Source organism: Notamacropus eugenii, chromosome 4, assembly GCF_028372415.1.
Source record: "Notamacropus eugenii isolate mMacEug1 chromosome 4, mMacEug1.pri_v2, whole genome shotgun sequence".
In the NCBI taxonomy this organism is placed as follows: Eukaryota; Metazoa; Chordata; class Mammalia; order Diprotodontia; family Macropodidae; genus Notamacropus; species Notamacropus eugenii.
Genome location: NC_092875.1, coordinates 636,924 through 655,730, shown reverse-complemented (window position 1 = coordinate 655,730; position 18,807 = coordinate 636,924). Strand labels below are relative to the sequence as shown.

Sequence of the window (18,807 nt, the reverse complement as noted above, 5' to 3'; positions counted from 1 at the left end):
TCATGTTCAGTTAAATGTACAGAGAGAAAATCATGAAACCAGGATGCCAGAACCACTACCAGTTTAGGATATGTAATCTCACCTGTGCCCTCACTGGGGCAAGGCATTCAATTTCCATCACCCTGACTCCACGAGTCACTTACCACAGCAGCTCTTCCAAATATTTTTCACTCATTCCCAACCCTTCATTATGGCATGCTTCTACCACCTTCACAACCACTGAAGAAAAGCAGACATTTTTCAAGGGCTTTCTTACTTTCCTCATCTCACATAAACCAGGTGTCTTCTTCTCATTTTTGACCCCCATATCACAATGAAAGATTATTCTTCTGCTTGCTCAAGAAAATCCCCTTCCATGTGCAAAAGACCTCACTCTACCTCCTCCTCTACCTCCATATATTCTTCCTCTAGAATCTTTTTTTTTCCACCAATTTTCACTCTCATACTGAGGACTCTTTCCTTATTACCACAAATAAAATCATTTCTCTCTAATCCTTAAAACACTCTCATGTGACCCCACAGAATCCTATAAGATGGTGTGCATTATCTTTTCTCCATTTCATAGCTAAACAGCTAGAGATGGCTAGTATCTCCAACTTCCATTTAGTGTCTCCAACTTCCCTGCCTTTCTTTGAAACTTTTTTCCCCTTTCCTTTTGTTCTACCCTGCTACACCACCCAAGATATGGCCATCATTAGACACAAATAGGTCTATCTATGTAAAATTATTCTAGACATATTTCTATTTATCAATTCTTTCTCTGTATGTGGATAGCATTTTCTTCATTTGTCCTTTACAATTAAATTGGGTGTTTATAATAGTTTAAAAAAAAAAGGAACCCTCTGCATGCTACCTCTGAACTTTATTGTTCAAGTGAAACACATCTCAAAAATTACCATCGATCTCAAAATTGCGAACATTCAATGGCCATTTCATAATCCTAATCCTTCCTGACTTCTCGGCACACTCTGACACTGTCATGTTCCCCCTTTCTCGATCCTCTCCTGTCTAGATTTTAACGACATTTCTCTCTCTTGGTTCTATTTCTACCATATCCAAAAGGAAGCTCATTCTCTTTCCTCCAACCCTCCCATCTTCTTCCATTCCTAATGCTATGAAGGCATCTTCCCATCAGTCCAAGCTCAGACCTGAGAGGTTATGTACTCCTCATCAACTCTCACATTCAACTCCTGAAGCCTCTGTTCAATGTGATGCAAAGTCTGGTTGATCCCACCTTTGTGACATTATTACACAGACCCCTTCCTATCTCAATATTGTCACTTTCTTGGTTCAGACCCCTGTCATCTGATACCTGACACACTGTCAGAGGCTGCTGGTTGGTCCAGCTGCCTCAATTCTCCCCTCAGTCCAGTCAATCCTTCATCCAGTTATCAAGTTCATCTTCCTAAAGCTCTGACCTATGTCACCATGTTCTCAACAGTCTCCCATGGTTCCCCATCAAAAGTATGAAATATAAAACCCTCTCTAGGACTGTGAAAGCCCTTCATCACCTACCTCTTCCCTACTCTTCCAGTCTTATTTGTCCCTTCTACCCTCTGCCACCTCCCTCATATATGTTATAATCCCTCTATTTGGGCTTCATATCTGCTCTAGAACAGGAACTCCATCTCCAGACCATGTGAGTTTTTGTCACCATCCCTGTTGCCTAGAATGCTTTCCCTGGCTTCCCTGAATCCTCAGCTAGAGCCCACCTCTCACCATAAGCCTTTCTCAGTCCTCCTGAAATTGAGGGCCTCCTCTCTCTGGACTAGCTCCAATTTATCCTGTCCACAGTGGGTTTCTACATAGTTGTTGATGTGTTCTCTACCCCACCAGACCGTGAGCTCTGTGGGAGCAGGGGACGTCTCTTGAATTGATTTACATTCTCAGTGCTTTGTACTGGGTCTAGAACAGAGGTGGCACTTAGAAGTTAGGTGAATTGGAGAAAGTCTAGGAAAGAGCTCATATAGGAGGGTCTAAGTCCTTTTATACTTTCAGGAGAATTCCATGCCCCCAAATGCCAAACAATGACTTTTATTTGGATCACAGATTTATCCCTAGAAGGAAGGTAAAAGGCTTTGGAGTCCAAACCCCTCTCATTACAGATGGAGAAACTGAGGCTCAGTAGTTCAATGACTGACCCATGAAGTCACTGCTAAGAAATATCTGAAAAAGAATTCCAAGTCAGGTCTTCCTGCCCCTACATTGAGCACTTGCCTCACCACAACACATAGCAGCCTCTTGTAACCCCAGCTCCCATATACCTAATTTCACTTCACTCACCTGGATAGTGGTTCCTCAGGCCTTCTTGCTCCAGCATCCATGGTGCTTCCCTTTGCTCAAAATAAGAGATCACATATTCTCTGGGAACTGGAAGACCTGGGCATGGGGAGTCAGGGATGAGCATGGAGAGAAACTTGGCATTCAGTTCTCTTTAGGGAAACAAATTCAGAATCAGAGCTGCTCCATTCAGTTCATTATGTTCACACACAAGCCTGCCCTCACACATTACTGCATCTAATACAAGTAATCCAACATAGGATGTTCTATATTATCCTAATGTATAACCTGTTCTGAGAAAGACCCAGACCTCTGCCCCCCCACCCTGTCAAATCCCATTCTGATAAAAATTCCTAATCCCAAAGTGGGCTAAAAAGGTGTATTATGGAAGACCAGAGTCCCAGAACAGAGACCTAGATAAGCCGGCTTTTGCCATCCCTCCCCACCCCCATTCCTCATCCCTAGAAACCTTGTGTTCTGCTCATTTGGGGAATTTTTGCCTGATAAGGTGAGAGTCACCTGTTGGCAAACTCAATGAACCCTAGTTGGCCCAAATTCTATTTCTTGCCCAATCTGTTATTCCTAGGAATGCCAGGGACATGTATGCAAGGACCCCAGGACTGCTGAAGGACAGTCTCATAGCATTACTTTTCAGAGCTTTGGGGAGAGGTGGGGAGGGGAAGATCATGAAACCAGGTTGGAATCACATAGTTTAGTCTTGGTAGGGACTCACGGCACACTTTCCATTCTCTAGAAATGAGAGACAGCTAATGGGTGCAGTAGAGAGAGCCTTGGGCCTAGAGTGAGACATGCCAGAGCCTAAATCCACATCAGACATTTACTAGTGTCACAGAACAAATTACTTAACCTCATTTTGCCTCAATTTCCTCAATTGTCAAGTGGAGAGAATAATATCCCCTAACTTGGAGGGTTATTGTGAGGATAAAGTGATATAACATTGTAAAGAAAGCCCTGGGCCCAGCACCTGGTACACAGTAGGTGGAAATAAATTTTTCTTCCCTCTCCTTATTTCCCACCATCTCTGCTGGAATTTGAGGGCACCAGGAAGGAGGATTCAGGGCAAACGCTAAAGGAGGGACAAGTAGAAGTCATGATTGAAGCTTATTAAAAGGAGAACATTCCAGATCCTCGACTCATCCCAGAGGACGGGTGTGTAAGGAGAAGCCACCTGAGCAGCTTTCAGAGACTTGGCAGACATAATTCCCCTCCAGGTGGAGGTCAGACCGAATGACCCTGAGGTTGGCTCCATGTCTCAGATCCTTCCACACTAATTGGAAGCTGCCTAGAGGTGGGAGGCTTCAGGAGCAACAAGGAAACCCTCAGGTTCCTGTCCCACAATGCAAAGACTTTCTAGAGAAACACCAGGCAGCAGGGCAGGAGATCAACACTTCTCTCTAATAACTGATAAATGCTCCAAACCCTGCACACATTCCTTTGATGGCAGACTCCGTGTTACCAGAGGAAGTGTCCTTACCCAGGGAGAGCAGGTTCCAGGCATTCTCCAGCATGACCCTCTTGTACAGCTCCTTCTGAGCATGGTCCAAGATGCCCCACTCCTCCTGAGTGAAGTCCACAGCCACGTCCTTAAATGTCACCAACCCCTAAATCAATAAAAGTCACAGAATGTAGAGCTGAAGGAAACTTCAGATTTTCATAGTCCAACCCTCATTAATTTACAGAACAAGGGATTTACCCAAAGGTGATATCCCTTATGAGTAAGAGTCAGCTGCTAAAACCATGGTCAGTAAGGGCCCAATTGAATTTCTATGATCAGTTAGATTAAAGCTGAGTATTTTCCTCTGAAATTTTCCTCCTGCAGAAACTTAGAAGAAAGTTTGCATTCTATCTGTGAGGTATGTCCATGTGTGGGGGGAGTCTGAGACAGGTAATGGGAAAAATCTTTTTTATCAGAACCGATAAGTGATATATCATTTTCCAAAATATTATTTTTAAATCTCTTACATGCATATCTATCTTAAACCCTAGAATTTGTATTGTTTCATATTGAATGGAGTTACAGGAAGATTTACTTAAATCCAAAGGACACAGAGGACAAAGCTGAGAACTTATGGATCACAGGAAGGCGAAGCCACAGACCAAATTTGCATATGTATATACATATGTCAATATGCACACATGCATATGAATGCATGACAATATTTTATGTAACAAATAGATCTTATATGTACAAGATAATTTGCATGTTGTCTCCTGCACTAGAATGGGAGCTCCTTAGGATTAGAAACTGAGTTTCACTTTTTTTAAGAAAATGTTTCATTTAAATTTAGGGGACAAAATAAGCATCTGCATAAGGATACAATAAAAAGGATGATTGCTCATGAAAGTGCAAATCTCCCATGTCCAACTTGGTAATCCTTTGGAATGTGCAACAGTTACTCAAGAAATTTCTTTTCTTTCTCTTCCCCCCAACCATAGATGTTGCTACTATGTATATATATATATATGTGTGTGTGTGTGTGTACATATATACTTATGTGTATATGTATATGTCTACATATATGTACACACATATGTATGTAAAGTTATTCCATACATATCACTATTTGTAGTTCTTTCTCTGAATGCAGATAGCACCACTCTTTACATGTCCTTTACTTTTAATGTGTGTCTTTAGAACTGTCAAACTCTTCAGACCACAATGTCACTGTTACTGTATACAGTGTTCTGCTCACAGCACTCTTAATCATTTGGCACAAGTCTTTCCATACTTGTCTAACATCATAGATTTCACCCTTTCTTATAGCACAGTGGCGTTCCATCACAACCTATTCAGCCTTTCCCCAAGGATGGGAATCCCTGCAATGTCAAGTTCTTTGTCACCACAAAGGAAGTCACTGTCAACATCTGAATCATGTTCAAAGTGATAATTAGTCTGTGAATTTCTTTCCATCTTATTTTTCTCCTGATTTTTTCTGTCCTCTCTTTTTACCTTATTGCTTTTACTTTCATCTTTTCCCTCCTACCCCCTCAATTCACCCACCCTTCAAGAGTCCCCCATTTCCTTCCCCCCAATTCCAATCCACAATGACTCCAAAAGTTCACCTATCACCCCCTGACCCTCCTAAACCCCAAGCCACACATCCTCCCTGACCCTGTACCCAAATGTTCTCACTTATCTCCATGTTCAAAAGACTTGTACAACTTTTCACATGTACATGTTCTTTCTTTTTCAACCAAGATGAGAGTAAGGCTTCAATATTACCAACCCCCCCCCCCCCCACTTGTTTCCTCTGAGTTCTTTTTCTCACATTTCCAGTCTCATTTCTCCCTTTTAAGTTATTCTATCCAGTTTTTTTTTTTATCACCCCATCATATACAACTTGGCCACCACTTTGCTTTCAGACTACTTTAGTAATGATAAAAGTTATGAGAATACTGATAATATTTTCATATATTTATAAATGGTAAGTAAACAATTTGACCTTAATGAAGGCCTGATCTTTTCCTTATATTTCTTCTGGATTTTTTACCATGAATTTTCCAATGAGTTTAGCTCTTTTTGTTCCAACCTTGAAGGTCTTTCAATTTATCAGTCATTTTTTTCCCCCATTCAGGATTATACTCTACTTTGCTAGGTAAGTTATTCTTGGATGCAACCATCCTTCTTTTGTTTTCTGTCTCTGAGAGTGGAATCTGCTAGTACTTGTGAAGTTCTAATTAGATCTTAACAGGATTAAAATGCTTTTGTTTCTTGTTGTTTGCAACACTTCCTCCCTAACCTCGGAGTTTTAAAACTTGGCCATGACATTCATGGCAGTTTTCCTCTTGGCATCTCTTTCAAGTGGTGAACAGTAGATTTTTTTCTATTTCTACTTTCCCTTTTGTGCTAGAATTTTAGGGCACTTTTCCTTAATAGTTTCTTTTTAAAATTTTATCTTTTTTTTATTTTTAGTTTTCAACATTCATTTCCACAAGATTTTGAATTACAAATTTTCTCCCTATCTCTCCCCACCCCCATCCAAAGACACTGTGCATTCTGATCACTCCTTCTCCCAATCTGCCCTCGCTTCTATCACATCCCTCTCTTCCCTTATCTCCATTTACTCTCTTTTCATGTAGGGCAAGATAGATTTCTGTACTCCATTACTTGTATTTCTTATTTCCCATTTCCAAGGAAAAACAATTCTCAGTATTCGTTCCTAAAATTTTGAGTCCCAACTTCTCTACCTTTCTCCCTCCCTACTCATCTCTACTGAGAAGGCAAGGAATTCAATATAGGTTATACATGTGTAGTTATGCAAAGGACTTCCATAATAGTCATGTTGTGAAAGACTACCTATATTTCCCTCCATCCTATCCTGCCCCCCATTTATTCTATTCTCTCTTTTGACCTTGTCCCTCCCCAAAAGTATTTACTTCTAATTACTCCCTCCTATCATCCCACCACCCCACTTGTCCCCTTCTCCTCTACTTTCCTGTAATGTAAGATTTTCATACCAAATTGAGTGTGCATGTTATTCCCCCCTTAAGCCAAGTATGATGAGAGTAAGCTCCACTTTTTCCCTCTCACCTCCTCCTTTTCCACCTCCATTGAAAAAGCCTTTTCTTACCTCTTTTATGAGGAATAATTTGCCCCATTCCATTTCTCCCTTTTTCCTTCCAACATGTTCCTCTCTCATTCCTTAATTTTATTTTTTTAGATATCATCCTTTCCTATTCAACTCACCTTGTGCCCTCTGTCTCTGTCTCTTTCTGTCTCTCTTTCTCTCTCTCTGTCTCTCTCTGTCTCTCTCTCTGTCTCTCTGTCTCTGTCTCTGTCTCTGTCTCTCTCTCTCTCTCTCTCTCTCTCTCTCTCTCTCTCTCTCTCTATATATATATATATATATATATATATATATATATATATATAAAATTCTTCCAACTCCCCAAATACTGAGAAAAGTTTCAAGAGTTACAAATATTATCTTTCCATGTAGGAATGTAAACAGTTCAACTTACTAATTAATAAGTGATATGTTCTAAAAAAAATTCAGTGAAAAGGCTGTGTGAAGCTGGCAGTTCCACAGCATTCTGGGGAAAATCATTTAATGTGACCACTTAAAAGAGAACAAAGTTAAAGAAAAGATGTAGTTTGTTTACTGGATGGCTGAAGTCAAGTGTTATCTGGAAGAGGATTCTAAAGTACTGTTTACTGGAATCTGAACTGAGGTGAATGGATAAGGTGGTGCTGAGCCAAGTGAAGGAGAGTAATCTGTTGTTACATTGAGGGTTTGAGGTTACTTTGGACATGATATGTCATAGCCAAAAGAGCTTTTGCATTTCCTTTCTGATTTTTTTTTCATTTGACTATGACATACATTCCTTAATTATAAATTAACTACCTAGAAATAAAAGTAACTGTGATGGAGAAGGGCAAGTTAGGGGGCACAGTGGATAGGGCAATGGGCTTGGTATCAGGAAGATATAATCTTTATAAGTTCAAATCTGGCCTCAGAAAGGTAATAGCTGTGTGACCCTAGACAAGGCACTTAATCCTGCTTGCCTCAGTTTCCTCATTTGCAAGATACACTGGAGAAGGAAATGGCAAACCACTCCAGTATCTTGGGCAAGAAAACCCCAAAATGGTTTATAAAGTCTTGAACATGACTGAACAAGAATGGTGGTTAAAAATAATATATTCAACTGACTTGGGTTTTGTTTGAGCTAATTCATCAGAAAAATGTTGCCAGTTTCTTTATGGGAAATAAATAATTTAAACATGCATGGAAAAGTGTAGAAACTTGGTAGAACAAGAGTCAAGAGGATGAGTTAAGAGGCTGACTGGTAGACCAAACAAAGACAGGCTGGCAAGATTTGAAACTATGAGAGAAATACCTCACTGAGGACCCCTACTCAAATGGCATTAGTCAGGTCGTTGTGATTTTATAAGGGATAATGAGTTACTAATCATTTTAATATATTCATCAGGTCTATTACCAAGTACTAGGTTGCAGGATAAGCACTGTATTAGTCCATAATTTGTATAAGTCACATAGGAATATAGATTCCAATAGAAGGGCCCTATAATAGGCCTTGAACATTAATGCAATGTTCATCACTTGTTCTCAAGCTGTGGAGGTCACTTGCACAGCCACAAAAACGCTGACAGAGATATCTCTATCCTGTTTGACTCCAATTTCCTGACCTCACCAAGCCTGGATCGTGTCATGTTAGGGAAGGATATCCCTTCCTCCTCCACCGTATGTTCTTTCAGGGTATACATAGCTTGTATCACCTCCTCCTGCCTAAGCTAAGGAAGAGCCCTCCCATCTTGTGATCACCTATTCAGCTGAGATGTTTCTGCTTCACTCAACTTGTGATGCTGCTGACATATCAGTTCTGCTTCTTTTAGCTTAAGAGTCACACGTCAACCAATGGGATTCTGGACTTTGTATGACTGCTTTAGAATGGCTAGGGAATAAATCTGGTATCAAACCTACAAAAACAAGGTCCCAGAAGAAGGGGGAATCTCAGATCCTGAGGAAGATATGATATCCAGTTATTAGAGGGAACTGTGGGCTCTTTAATAAAGTTGGCTCAGAGTTCTACCTCAGTTCCTTTTTTTGTAGGTTGGAAAATTTTAATCCCCACAATCAGGTATTCCTTGACATTTGGAAGGTGTTGTCTCTATATCCAACCTCTTATGTGGACAGCATATGTGTGTGCCCAATACACTTGGAATGTGATGGTCTTCTATTTCATTTTCTTCCACTTTCATCATGAACATGGCATTCACTTTACCAGAGATTCTGGTACTTGAGACCTATTCTCCATCCTGGACATAAAATTGCCCTTTTATTTTTCATCATTGTGACTTCTTCTTTCAAACACCTGTTTTTGGGTCTCTTTGGATTCCACATTTCACCTTTCACTTCCTTTAGTCTATTGTTTGATTTCTGAATTATTGAGGAATTTATGGCTCTTTTCCACTTTTTGAGATTCCCTCAAATTTCTAAATCTCCCTTTTCTCCAGGCTCTCTGGACTCATTCTTCTTCACTGCATGGTAGTCTTAGTGTGGGGGAGGCAGTCCTGTTATTAATGGATAACTGCTTTCTAACTGGTTCCCTAACTCACACCCAACAGAAGCTCTCCAAACCTCCTTCCATCTGGAGCACCTCTCAAATCTCTCCTTCAGCAGCATGGCACCCAGGCTTAAGGAGAAAGCTCACCTCAGCCATCTCCTCCTTTCCTTCCCTGGCTCTGCTTCTGGAGACTTCTCTGACAGACTTCTCCCTCAGGCCCCTGAATTGGGCAGACTCTTCTCATGCTGACCTCCTTTTAATCCCCTTTTTCCTGTGGTCTTCTTTGATTAATTGTGGGTACCTTATAAACCTGGAATCTGCCCTGGCAACCTCCTGCACAGAAAACAGAAGACAGTACAATAGAGAATGTAAATAATGAAAAGTGAAGGACAGCCAAGAAAAAGAGAAGGAAAAATAAAGTTAAAAGAAAACCTGCCCCATAAGGAAGCAATCATACTGGATTTAAAGACTGGACATCCACAGACAATCCCCCAAGGATCATAGGTTTCCCAGAACAACATGACTGGATTAAAAAAAAATAAAAAATTTAACTCTACGGGAAACAACAGAAGGAATTCTGTTTCCACAGGATTAAAACTCCTCTCAGCTTTGAGTGATGGAGGTCACTGGTTCTAATCAGAGTTGTGACCTAGCAGAACCAGAATTCTGATCAGGTAAAAGGTCAGAAGCTTGTAGGCATGCTTAATGAGCTGTTGGAAGGGGAACCTATCAGAGAGGAGAACATGAAGTGGGAGGTTCAGGAGGCTACATCCAGCCAATGGAGAGCAAGGTAGGAAATTCGAATTGGGAACACCATAAAAAGGCTTGCATTGGTCTGAACAAATGGAGCCGTCCATTAGGAACTACCTGTTCATTCAGGAGGGAATGAAAGTAAAAATTAGTAAAAGCTTTCTGGATTCACAACAAGCACCGTTCTTTGTTTAAAGTGAGTATGTTTCCAACAATATAATCACAAAAGAAATATTCAAAAGGGATTGGCCAGAACTTCTTAGCATGGAAAATGACATTCCAATTCAAAGAATTCACAGATCACCTCCAGAAAAAGAAATAATCAATGAATACGTACTAGGAAGAAGGCAACATGAGTCAGGAATTTCCTGGCTCTCTGGATTTCCTCCACAAACAGACAGAAAATCACCACAAAATGAATGTAAAACAGCAAAAACAAAGGGGTAAAGCAGCTGGAGGACAACTTGAGAGGACCTCAGAGAAGAGTCCAGGGGCTGAAGGAAGTGTAGACACCTCCAGGCCAACTCCACTGCACCAACAAGCAGCAGTCCCAGAGGGAAGCAGACCAGGCCTCCAGAACGCTCACCTCCAGAAATCTGACCTCACAGACCTTCATCTAAGGAAGAGCAGATGTTGAGTGAGGGAAGACAGATGGACCCCCTAATGTCTCCAGAAGGTAGACCTGGCAGTTCTGCCCACAAATGATCCTGGGCTGCGGCTGTGGGCGAGGAGGAGTGAGCAGACACCCAGTGACTGTGGTACCACAGGGAGTAAGAACATTTTCAGGACAGTGTGACCTGAGCTTGGGGATGAAGGGAGGAGTCCCAGAGGCTGAGTCTCCAGAGAGAATGCAGAACACAAGAGTAAGGAGGACCTGAGGCCTAGGGCAGCATTAGCCACCAAAGTTGGATTAAAACTTGATTATAGTAAAATCAAGCTGCTAAAAACAAAGTAAGACAAATCAACATAAAAATGAAGAAGCAAAGGAAAAGGAACCTGATCATTCATGACTCCTTGGATATAAAAGGTCTGGGTCACATTCAGCAGAAGATCATCAGGTTAAAAAAATCCCCTCCTGTCCTAAAGAATAATGTCAGTTGGGTGCCAGCTCAAAAAGAAATCTGGGTAGAACTTAAAAAGGAGTTCAAAAATCAAATAAGAGAGAATGAGAAAAAATTAGAAAAAATGAACACAATTCAAGAAAATTATGATAAGGAATTCTAAGTCAAGTCAAAGAGAATGAGGAAAAATTAGAAAAAAATAAAAGTAAATCAAGAAGATTGTGAAAAAAAGTCAACCAATTGGGACAAGAGATATAAAGTCATAAGAAAATAAAAAGGATTTCAAAAATCAAATATAAGAGGATGAGTAAAAACAGGAAAAAAAATGAAAGCAATTCAAGAAAATTATGAAAAGAAATATAACTAATTAGAAAAAGGGTTACAAATTCAAAAAGAGGAAAATAACTCCTTGAAAACTAGTATTTTTCAAGGAAGACTGAATGACATGATAAGACACCAAGATGTAAACTAGAAAAAAATAGAAGAGAATCTGAAACATGTCCTTATAAAACCAACTGATCTGGAGAACAGATGAAGGAGAGATGTCTGAACTTCCAGGCTACGTTAAAGTTATGGTCAAAAGAAGAATCTCAATACAGTTTTACAAGAAGTTATTAAGGACAATTGCCCTGAAGTTCTACAACAAGAAGGGAAAGTGGAGATGGAAAGAATCCACTGATCACACCCAAAAGGATCATGGGAAGAAAATTTACAGGCATGTCAGAGCTAAGATTCCAAATTCCCAGGTTAAAGAGAAAAGATAATTAGGGAAAACAGAAAAGAACTTCTATGTTCTAAAGTGATGGTAGCAGCTCTCTTTGTGGTGGCAAAGAACTAGAAAACTGCATGGAAGTTACATGTACAGAATAATTTTACATGTACATAAATGTAATTTTGCATATACATATATACCTATTTGTGTCTAAGGGTAGTTACCTTCAGGGCAGAGGGAGGGGTGTGAGAAGAAAAAAGAACTGTACATGATAATTTTGGAATGGGTGATGGAAAGCAATAGAAAGTTGTGCATAGCAGGTTTGCAATTTCATGCACAAGCATCTTTTTCCTGAACTATGTTTTGGAAATGCTGACTTTCTTCCATAAATTAAAATTTAACAATGACTCAAAAACCAAAAACCAAGCCAAGGCTGCAACCCCCAAGGCTGGGAGTAGTCATATTTATCAATCCAATTTAGAAACACAAAGTCCTACAAGTCACCAGCAGAAAGGCTTCCACACACAATGGAAAGGTATCTGCAATCATTCAAAACTAATGCAAATGCACTAGAAAGAGGGAGGGAATGAAAGGGTGTGTTCCAGAGCAGCACTTCTTAAACTGTGGGTCTGGACCCCTTATGGGGTCGCCTAACTAAATATGGGGGTCACAAAAATGTGACAATAGATAAAGGTTTCTGAATGCCCAAGAGCATAACTTAATTCACAATCAAACAAGTAATGAATCCAAGGAGTTTCTGGCAGTGCTTGCCCATGCTACATGATGCATCTTCACTGTAGCCTTGGTTCTGAACACGCAACATGTGAACTTTCCACTGTGCATGTTGTTGTGCCATGCAAAGCCAAGGAACAGTGTCAGAAACACCTCGGCTCAGATACGAGACTGTGGGATGTGATGAAATCAAAATGTCACTCCACTCTGAAAAATGGTGAAGATGTTCTATGTCCTGCAATATCCAATATTCTGCCAAGATTTAATTCTTTATGTAAAAAGAAACAGGCATATCCATCTCCTTAGTAAGCAAATTGGCTTTCACCTTTGGTAAATGGTAAAATTATATGCATACCAAGGAATTCTTTGAAATTTCTTAATGATTTATTGTCACTAAATGCATTGATTTATATATCTACCTTACAGACCTAGGGTCTCATAAAATGTTCTCAGTTGAAAAGGTTCAAGAGGGGAAAAAGTTGAAGAAGCCCTGTCCCAGAGCAGTTTGAGCTCAGCACGTAGCCCAGGGTGACTGATCCTACAGATGAGAGCTTAATAACATGGGGGAAAAGTGGATATTCCACAAAAAAGATTGGCAGGAAACATTTGTAGAAAGAAAACCAGAAGGGAAGAGATTATTTGCTTCTTAACGCGCCAGACTAAAGAAATGTAGGAGCAGTGAACAAATGTGGACTAGAACAGACAGATCAGGAAAATATTCCTTTCTGAAAGCACACAGGCACACAGGGAGGAAGAAGGAACACTGGGGGAGGTCAGAGTGAAGAGGATGGCAGGGGGTATCATGGACAGAGCCTTCTGACATCCTGCCTGCAGGAGAAGGTCCTCTGGTGGCCCTGCAGGACAACTAGGGGAGATACAGGAAAGGGGGGAGGAGGAGACAGCCCAGGAAGAAGAGAATGATGTGACAAGGTCTCCTCAAGGACTAGAAATGGTCAATCCAATTCCATAGACATATATAAAGCACCTCTCATGTGCTGGGCACAATGCTAAGCACTGGGCATAGAAAAAGAGGCAGAAGGCAGTCCCTGCCCTCAAGGAGGTCAGCATCTAATGGGAGAGACACCAAGCTGACCAATATATCCAAAGGAAGCCAGGCTGGGACAAACAGGCTGTGACTGGAAGAGGGAAGGAGGAAGGATGAAGAGGGTTTGGGAAACTTCCTGGGGCTTTGTAGTTGTTGGAGGGGACTTAAAGGAAGACAGTGAGGTCAGTAATCTGAGCTGGGGAGGGAGAGGATTCCAGGCTTGGGGAAAGCCACTGAAAGTGCCTAGAGCTGAGAGAAGCCAGGAGGCCAGGGCCACTGGAGTAAGGGTATATGTTGGGCAGTCAGCTGTAAGAAGACTGGAAAGGTTGGGGGGGTGGGTTATAAAGGGCTTTTAATGTCTAGTTTTGTAAAGGAATGTTCCATAAGGACCATACTGGCAGCTTCATAGACCACGCTGTACGTCTATGGCAATGGCCTCATGGGCCACGTCTGGGCACAGACTGCACTCACCTGAGGAGAGGGGCAGTGGCTCCTCAGAGCCCTCCCCCACACGATCCTCTGCCCTCCCTGCCTCACACACGTATTATCTGCTTGATCTAGGAGAGAAGGAAGCTAGGGAAGGTTGAGGAGGGGGAGGGCTCTTGAATGGGGGCACCAGGGAGCGATCAGGGGAAGCTGGAAGACAAAATGCAGTCCGGGATTCAGCAGCCTGGCATGGGACATGAGGCAGGGCAGCAGGAGGCACCAGAGGAGCTGCCTGGGCAGGAGCTCGGCAGGAGATGCCCATCGGACACCTGTCCCCAGAGCGGCGGGCACCAGGCGGGGCCTCCCAGCCCGAGGTCCTGAGGAAAGGCCGGGCACACAGACCCACCTGAGCTCTGTGACCATCCCCTTCTCTCAGGGCCAGAGCTTAGGCTTCAGGAGCTCTCCCCGCCCCCTTACCAGGCGACGCCGCTGGCCATTGGTCCCTTAAACCTCCTCCTCCAGGGAGTTCATCCCAGCGGCATTTCCGGACTCCATTTCCCAGGAAGCCTTGCGGGTACCGAACCAGACTGCTCATTGGTCTCCTGGGCCTCCGCAGCCGGACTCGGTTTCCCAGAGACCCTCGCTCCCTAGTTCCTCCCTCGCAAGACGCGGAACTTCCTAGCCCCCTCGGTCCCAAGCTCCTGATTCGTCCATTCCTTCCGACGGCTTCCTTTACCGGAAGTGGCGATTCCAGTGGAGGAAGGATCCAGGTTCCTGTTTTGTTCCAGTTTCAGAGAGGTAGAATCTGGACCTCAATGTCTTGAAAAACAGATGCTAAAAATTATTTCTACGTGAAACTGGGAAATAATGGGGTATAGAAATCTCTTTTGCCCTGTACGAAAGTAAGAGGGGAGGGATAAGTGGGCGAGGGAGGAAAGTTGGGGGGAAAGGTGATCAGAATGCTTGCCATCTTGGGGTGCAAGGAAGGGGAGGAACGGGGAGAACATTTGGAACGGAAAACGTTGTGGAGATGAATATGGACGCGTGGAGGATCAAATAAACAAACCAAGCGATCATCTTTAAAACAAAGCGCCTTCTCTCCCCTTCCCCCCCAGCCTGGCTTCAGGCTTCTCAGCCAGCATCTCACCTTCTGGTACCTAAAAGTCTGAGAGACTTCTTCCTGAAGAGACTCCTCCTAGGCCTCCAGAGTCCCCCCCGGGGCCACACCCCCCCAAAATGGCCTTGGCTGAGAGTTCTGCCTCTTCCACCCCTCCATCGTGTCCCTCATCCTTCCATGCTCTGGGGCTCAGAGCCTCCCCCTCCTCTACAGAAAAGACAGAAGATTAGCTGCAATGACAGCGAATGGCCCTTAGGTGAACTGAGATTCTGTGTGGCAGCATAACTGTAAGTCCAATGTGGATGGGATGGAGCTTGTCCCAAGCTATGTGGTGCCATGAGGATAATTGTGATACTTGACCTTGTCAAGGTAGGACGCACCTGAATGCAAATTATGGGTGAAATTTTATGAGGGCGAGCTGTTTAGAAGTGTCAGCATAGGAAATGAAAGTGTAATTGGATCTGAAGTCGGCTACGCTGGCCAATGAATGAATCCTTCCAGGGTGTCAAACTGATAGAGGCATAAAGTAATATTGGAAACCCACTGAACTGAATCAGTGTCATGTGACTGTCAAAAACTTCATGCTGTATTAGAAATCTGTATTATCATTTATTGTCTTCCATTCCTTCTTTGTGATTTTTGGGAAACCACTCACTTTGTATGACATGTTGCTAATAGAAAAATCAATTCTAGAGGGTGATGTTGCTGTGTTGTTACTAAATTAACTTTTCTTCAGAAATACTGAACTATGTTATTCCACAGTGGGGTAACAATGTCTGTTGGTGACTGGGAAGGCACAAGAGCATTGTCTACTATCCAGAACCCGGGTAAACATGCCATCATGAAATTGAATACTGATGAATTTCTCTGGGCAACCACATTTTGACATAATTTTCCATAAGCCCTCATGACTGGAATTGTCGGGCAGCAAACATCATATCAACTGTTCCTCGATCCTTTGTGAAGCCACTCTGCTCTCAGGCAGATGACCATCACCAATGGAGTGAAACAGGGCTGTGTGCTTGCTCCCAAGCTTTTCAGCATGATGTTTTCATCCATGTTATCAAATGCTTTTAATGAGGATGAACATGGCATCAAGTTCAACAAATGCACTGATGGTAAATTCTTCAATTTGAAATGGCTACAAGCCAGGTGCATGATTTTCTATTTGCAGATGATTGTGCACTCAGTGCATCCTCTAACACTGAGATGCACCAAAGCATGGATCATTTCTCTGCTGTTGGTGCTAATTTAGGTCTAATAATTAACACCAAGAAAACACAGGGGGTGGAGCCAAGATGGCAGAATGAGAGCAAGTACTTACCTAAGCTCTAAGACAGACTCCTTCAGATACCTCTAAAAAGAGAATCTGAACAAATTTTAGAGTGGCAGAATCCAGTAGGAGACTGTGGCAGATTTCCAGCCCAGGACTTCCTGGCATGTCAATGGAAGGATTTGTTGCATGGGGCTGGAGGAACACAGAGAGCACAATGCACAGGCTGTACAAGTATGGAACCTGCCAAAGCCTGGAAGGGAGCCCTGGGTGGCCTGAAGCAACAGCAGCACTGTGAATTCCCAAACATATCAGCCCAGGATGGGAGTCCAGTGGATTTGAGTGAAAGAGAAGCACAGAACCCCAGGTAACAGCAACAATGGCTCCCACAGATCAAATCAGTCCACCGACTTGAACTTCCAGGAGTCAAGAGGTTGGAGTGATCTGTAAATGCTATCCCCCTCCCCTTGTTCACCTTGAAAGTCTAGAGAATATTTCCCCAGGGAAAATCCTGGAATAGTGGGATCAGCTGAAGGGGTAAACAGTCTCTTAGCACATGAGGCTGGTTGGTTGATTGGTTGTGGTCCTTTGTTTTCGAGGACCAAAATGATATCACCATGATAAAGTGATGTCTTGATATGTCCACCTGTGCCTGATCAGACCAATATGAGCTCAAAATGCTCTACCATGGGTCAGGCACACATAGTCCATGTAATATTTGGAGTGGATACTCCAAATTTGCACATCCTACATTTACTTTGTGTTGTCTCAATTCTGCCTTGCTCACAGGGCACAGCACCCCTTCTAATGTGGGCATACCATACTGAGTGGTCCTGTGCCAGTGTCTCCCATGTTGTATAGTCAAATCCAAAGTTCTTGAGAGAGACCTTGAGAGTGTCCTTGTGTTGCTTCTTCTGACCACCATGTGATTGCCTGCTCCATGGGAGTTCTCCATAAAATGGTCTTTTTGGCAAGTGTACATTTTGCATTCAGACAACGTGGTCAACCCATCAGAGTTGCGCTCTCTGAAGCATGGTTTGAGTGTGTTCTTTAAATAGGGAAATCCATCACACCATACAGGTATGACCTAAATAACATCCCTTATGAGTAAGCATATGGAGGTGATGAATAGATTGAAGGGATCAGATCAGGTAGACAGAATGCCTGAAGAACTAGGGTAGAGGTTTGCAGGACTGGATAGGAGGCACCAAAAAAAATTGCAAGGAAAGAGCAGGAAACTAAAATGGTGTTTGATGAGGCTCTAGAAATAGAAAGAATAGGGATAGAAAGATATGGAAATGGAAAGGAGAAAGGGAAAGATACACCCAAGTGAATGCAGAATTCCAGAGAATATGAAGATGAGATAAGGTTTGTTTAAATGAGAAAGGCAAAGAAATAGAAGAAAAGAATGGAATGGGAAAGACCAGATCCCTTCAACAAAATCAGAGATATCATTTCACATTCCAGTAAAGTTATACTTGAGATTCTTAAAGCTGACCTGAACAACATGTAACTGAGAATAATCAAAAGAGTAGGCTGATTTTCAAAGAAGCAGAGGAAGTAGACACCTAGTCATCAACCCTAACCCTAGATTCTTTGGATTATGATGAAATCAAGGGAATTTCAGGAAAAAAATCCTGCTTCTTCATGGACCACCATAATGCTTTTGCCTGTTTAGATCACAACAAAATGTGGCTCGTCTTCAAAGAGATGGGAGCACCAAATCACCTTACTTGTCTTTGGAGGAATCTGTTTGAGGGCCAAGAGGCAACAGGTAGAACTGAATGTGGAGCAACTGATTGCTTTCAGATTGGAAATGGAGGACAACAAAATTCTATGTTGTCATGTTTTTGTCTAACTTGTATGCAAAGTCCATTATGTGAAATTCCAGGCAGGAGGAATCAAAAGGTGGAATTGAGGTTTTCAAAAGAATTATCAACCATCTCAGATATGCAGATGGTACAACTCTGATCGCCAAAGTTGAAGAGGAATTAATTGATGAGGGTAAAAAAGGAGAGTGTAACAATTGACTTGTTAACTGTGGTATCAGAAGAAACATAAAGACTTAAATAAAGACTAATTCTAAGCCACTGATTAAGGACAAATTCTTAAGTTGAGACTTATGCATGGAAACTCAGTCTTGTCAAACATCAAACGATCCACAATGGAGAGAAAACATATAAATGGAATCAATGTGGAAAGGCTTTTATAAAGAGCACTCATGTTATTGTGCATCACAGAACCCCCACAGGAAAGAAACCTTATGACTATAATTAATGTGGAAAGACTTATACATAGAAGGAAAGTTTCATCAGACATCAAAGGATCCTTACTGGAGAGAAAATAAATGTAATTAATATGGAAAGG

At 42.1% G+C, this 18,807-nt stretch overlaps 2 protein-coding genes across 9 annotated transcripts in view; one reads left to right on the top strand and one right to left on the bottom strand.

Annotated features, from left to right (window-relative positions):
• The window catches only part of LOC140502772 (zinc finger protein 569-like), a 33,441-nt gene that overhangs the window by 12,850 nt on the left and 1,784 nt on the right, over nt 1-18,807 (bottom strand). For 2 of the 4 annotated variants that reach the window (XR_011966562.1, XM_072606770.1), the window contains exons 2-4: nt 9,472-9,657; nt 3,776-3,902; nt 2,284-2,379 (exon numbers count right to left, since the gene is read on the bottom strand). Coding sequence is in view for 3 of the 4 variants with exons in the window: in XM_072606770.1 (XP_072462871.1) it covers nt 2,284-2,379; nt 3,776-3,902; nt 9,472-9,480 (232 nt within the window). In the remaining variant the exon portion in view is untranslated. Of the gene's footprint in view, nt 1-82; nt 220-2,283; nt 2,380-3,775; nt 3,903-9,471; nt 9,658-14,095; nt 14,472-18,807 lie in introns of those variants that run through there. The other 2 variants (XM_072606769.1, XM_072606767.1) reach the window with 2 other exon arrangements.
• Nucleotides 14,781-18,807, top strand: part of LOC140502753 (uncharacterized) — a 49,164-nt gene continuing 45,137 nt past the window's right edge. For 4 of the 5 annotated variants that reach the window (XM_072606734.1, XM_072606731.1, XM_072606732.1 and 1 more), the window contains exon 1: nt 14,790-16,807. The gene's annotated coding sequence lies outside the window, so the exon portion shown is untranslated. Of the gene's footprint in view, nt 16,808-18,807 lie in introns of all 5 variants that reach the window. The other variant, XM_072606733.1, reaches the window with a different exon arrangement.